Below are 2,693 nucleotides of genomic sequence, written 5' to 3' on the forward strand. Positions count from 1 at the left end.
GGAGAGCGCGGCCCCCAGCGCGCGGGGGAAGGGGCCGAGCCCGCCGGGCCCACGTGCTTCTCCCGCAGCCCAGGCCTCGCGCGGAGCCATACTAACCACGGGCGCCATGGCGGCAGCGGAGGCAGAAAGGGAGCGGGGCGCACTGCGCAGGCGCAAAGAGCCCGCTGGCGCAGGGCACGCAAGGGTCAGGCCGTACCTATCGCTGGGCCACGCCCCTCGATCGCGCCCCGGGTCTGTGTGCTCGGGAAGCGATTGGTTCGGCCTGGCGCCGAGCCCGTGCCGGCTACTGCCCGAGGACGGTGGGGAGGAGAGGGGCAGCCGGGCGCTGGGGCCTGGCGGGCCCACCGGGGTGACCGCAGGGAGCGGCCGCCTGGGCGAGCCCCGAGGGAGGGACAGCCCGCCCGTTGTGCTCCCTGAGGGTCTTGGAGAGGGAAAAGGGTCACCGCGCTGCCCCACATTGTCCGCGGGGGGCCGGCCGCCCGGAAGTGGTCACTGCGTCTGGCCTCCGCTGCTCACCCGGCCTCCTCTCGCCCTGCCCCGCCTGCCCCGCCGCACCGCCCCCGAGCTGGCGTTCTCTTCTCCTTCCCGACCCCCCAGGAGTCAGCCAGGGGGGATCTGACCAGTGCTCGGAATGGTCTGGGAATCGGGCTTAAATGCAAAGTCCAGTGCAGTCCATCTGCTTTCCCCGGCTGGAGAGTTTGCTTTCTGGCCAACCCAGGCGCCGCCCAGGCTGCTGCCGGTCCACGGGCCACTCCGTGGAGTAGCGCGGGCCTTCCGCGCCAGGCGCAGGGCCTGATCGCTCTCCTCGCCCACCCTCAGCCTTCCCACTTCCACCCCAGGGTCACGCTCACTTGACAGAAAACAGTGGAAGGGGCCAGCGCCCCAGGCTGAGTGGGGTGGGTTTCAACTCGGGTGTCCTGCCTCAACTGACCAAACCCCTGCTGCCATTCTGGACTGCAGGCCCCAGCTTTGCGCTGCCCCCTGCCCCTTCTTTCAGCAGCGGCGGACTGAGGGGAAAGCGAGACTCTGGCCTCCCCAGGGCCCAAGGGATTAAGTCAGCACTATCAAGCTACGGCAGCCCCGGGGCGCAGCAGACCCCTGTCTCCCGGCTGCCCCCTGGGCAGTGGGTTTCAGTCAGTCTGCCTGTTCTGCTCCCCTCCCCCTCTGGGGAGTCCACCACCCACACCAATGGTCTACACTCCTCTTGTATGTTTAAATAAATAAATCTTTAAAGAAAGAAGGGTTAGAGGGCCTCAGTGGTACAACAGTTAGAGCGCAGCGCCATCAGCTGCCCCAGCCCCTGCTGCTCAAGTCCAAGCCCGGCCAGGGAGGGACCCGCAGGGCGCAGCAGTCCTCTCCCGGCTCCCTGCTGCTCCCTCAGCAGTGTGTCTCAGTACACCTGCCTGTTCTGCCCCCCACTCTGTCTCTGGGGAGCCCTCTCACACCCGCACCTCTGGCCTGTACCCCAGTTCTAATGTGCATACATAAATACACCTTTTTTAAAAAAAGAGAGAGCAAGTAGTGGGCCCCCTGGTGGCCAAGGGGTTAAGTCTCAGCACTACTAAGCTGTCACCAGCCATTGTGGCCCCAGTTCCATCTGGCCAGGGCGCAGCAGACCTCTCCTGTCTCCTCGCTGCTCCCCTCAGCAGTGTGTTTCAGTCTGTCTCTGGGGAGTCCTTTCACACACACCCCAAACCTCTGACCGACTCTACAGCTCCTCTATGCAAATACATAAATAAAAGGACAGGTATGTGTCTAGAGTTCATGTCCTTCTGCAGGTAAACTCTTACTCATCCTTCAACACCCAACTCAAATAACCTAGTTTTTCCTAACAAATTAGTAAGCCATTCCTGTGCACGGTCTGTGGGTCAGGCTCCGGGCTTGTGTCTGCGATTTCTGAGGAGCCGTGATGGCCGCTTTCCGCGAGCTCAGCGAGCCAAGGCAGAGAACGCAGCCAGGCGGCTGCAGACGGGCACTCTGGGGAAGTAGCGGGACACACGGCCCGGTCACCAGCCACAGGGAGGCAGCACCTCCCACCTGCCCCTTCCTGGGACTGACTGAGGAGAGGCCCAGGGTCCCATCTCCTGCCTTCCGCCAGCACAGTCTCCAGCCAGCCCGGTCTTACCCACCCAAGCTCTGAGGCTCGGAGAAAGCAAGCAGTGAGCTTCCACCAGCCCAAGGCCCACCAGAGGGCAGCCCCCAAACGGCTCCCAAGCTGCAGGGACTGTGCTGCTCCTGCTCTGGGGAGAAGCCATGGCCCTTGAGGCAATGGGGCCGCGCTCACGGGTTCCAGCCTGACCCCAGTCAGCAACAAACGGCGCTGTACGCGGGAAACCTCGCAGCCAGGGTGCCCGGGTGCATCCGCGCGGCGCTCCTGCCGTCAGGGCCCTGAGGGGCTGTCCTTCGGGTGTGCTCCAGGCCATGGCCGGACCCTCGAGTCGCGGGCTTGCCTCTCCTGGGGCGGCAGCCGCTGGCTTTGGCCCTGGCGGGAGGAGCCCGGCTGAACTCTGCGCAGGCAGTAAGTGGCCTCGGTGCGCGGCGGCCAGGGCCGGTGGACCCAGGCACTACTTCCCGCGGTGGCATCTGGCAAGGAAGGGGTGCGCCTGTGGGGGTCACCCAGAGGACGCAGGGGACCTCAGAGGTGGGAGAAGCAGGCCAGCGCGAGGCTGAGCATCCGGTGGGGGCCGGGCAGG

At 65.4% G+C, this 2,693-nt stretch overlaps 1 protein-coding gene across 1 annotated transcript in view; it reads right to left on the bottom strand.

Annotated features, from left to right (window-relative positions):
* The window catches only part of RPL22 (ribosomal protein L22), a 6,365-nt gene extending 6,171 nt beyond the window's left edge, over positions 1 to 194 (bottom strand). Inside the window, exon 1 of the mRNA XM_004678483.2 lies at positions 97 to 194. Within this exon, the coding sequence (XP_004678540.1) occupies positions 97 to 108 (12 nt within the window). The 5' untranslated portion in view covers positions 109 to 194. The remainder of the gene's footprint in view (positions 1 to 96) is intronic.
* Positions 195 to 2,693: the final 2,499 nt, after the last annotated feature.

Source organism: Condylura cristata, unplaced genomic scaffold (assembly GCF_000260355.1).
Source record: "Condylura cristata isolate star-nosed mole 26May11 unplaced genomic scaffold, ConCri1.0 scaffold00008, whole genome shotgun sequence".
Taxonomy (NCBI): Eukaryota; Metazoa; Chordata; class Mammalia; order Eulipotyphla; family Talpidae; genus Condylura; species Condylura cristata.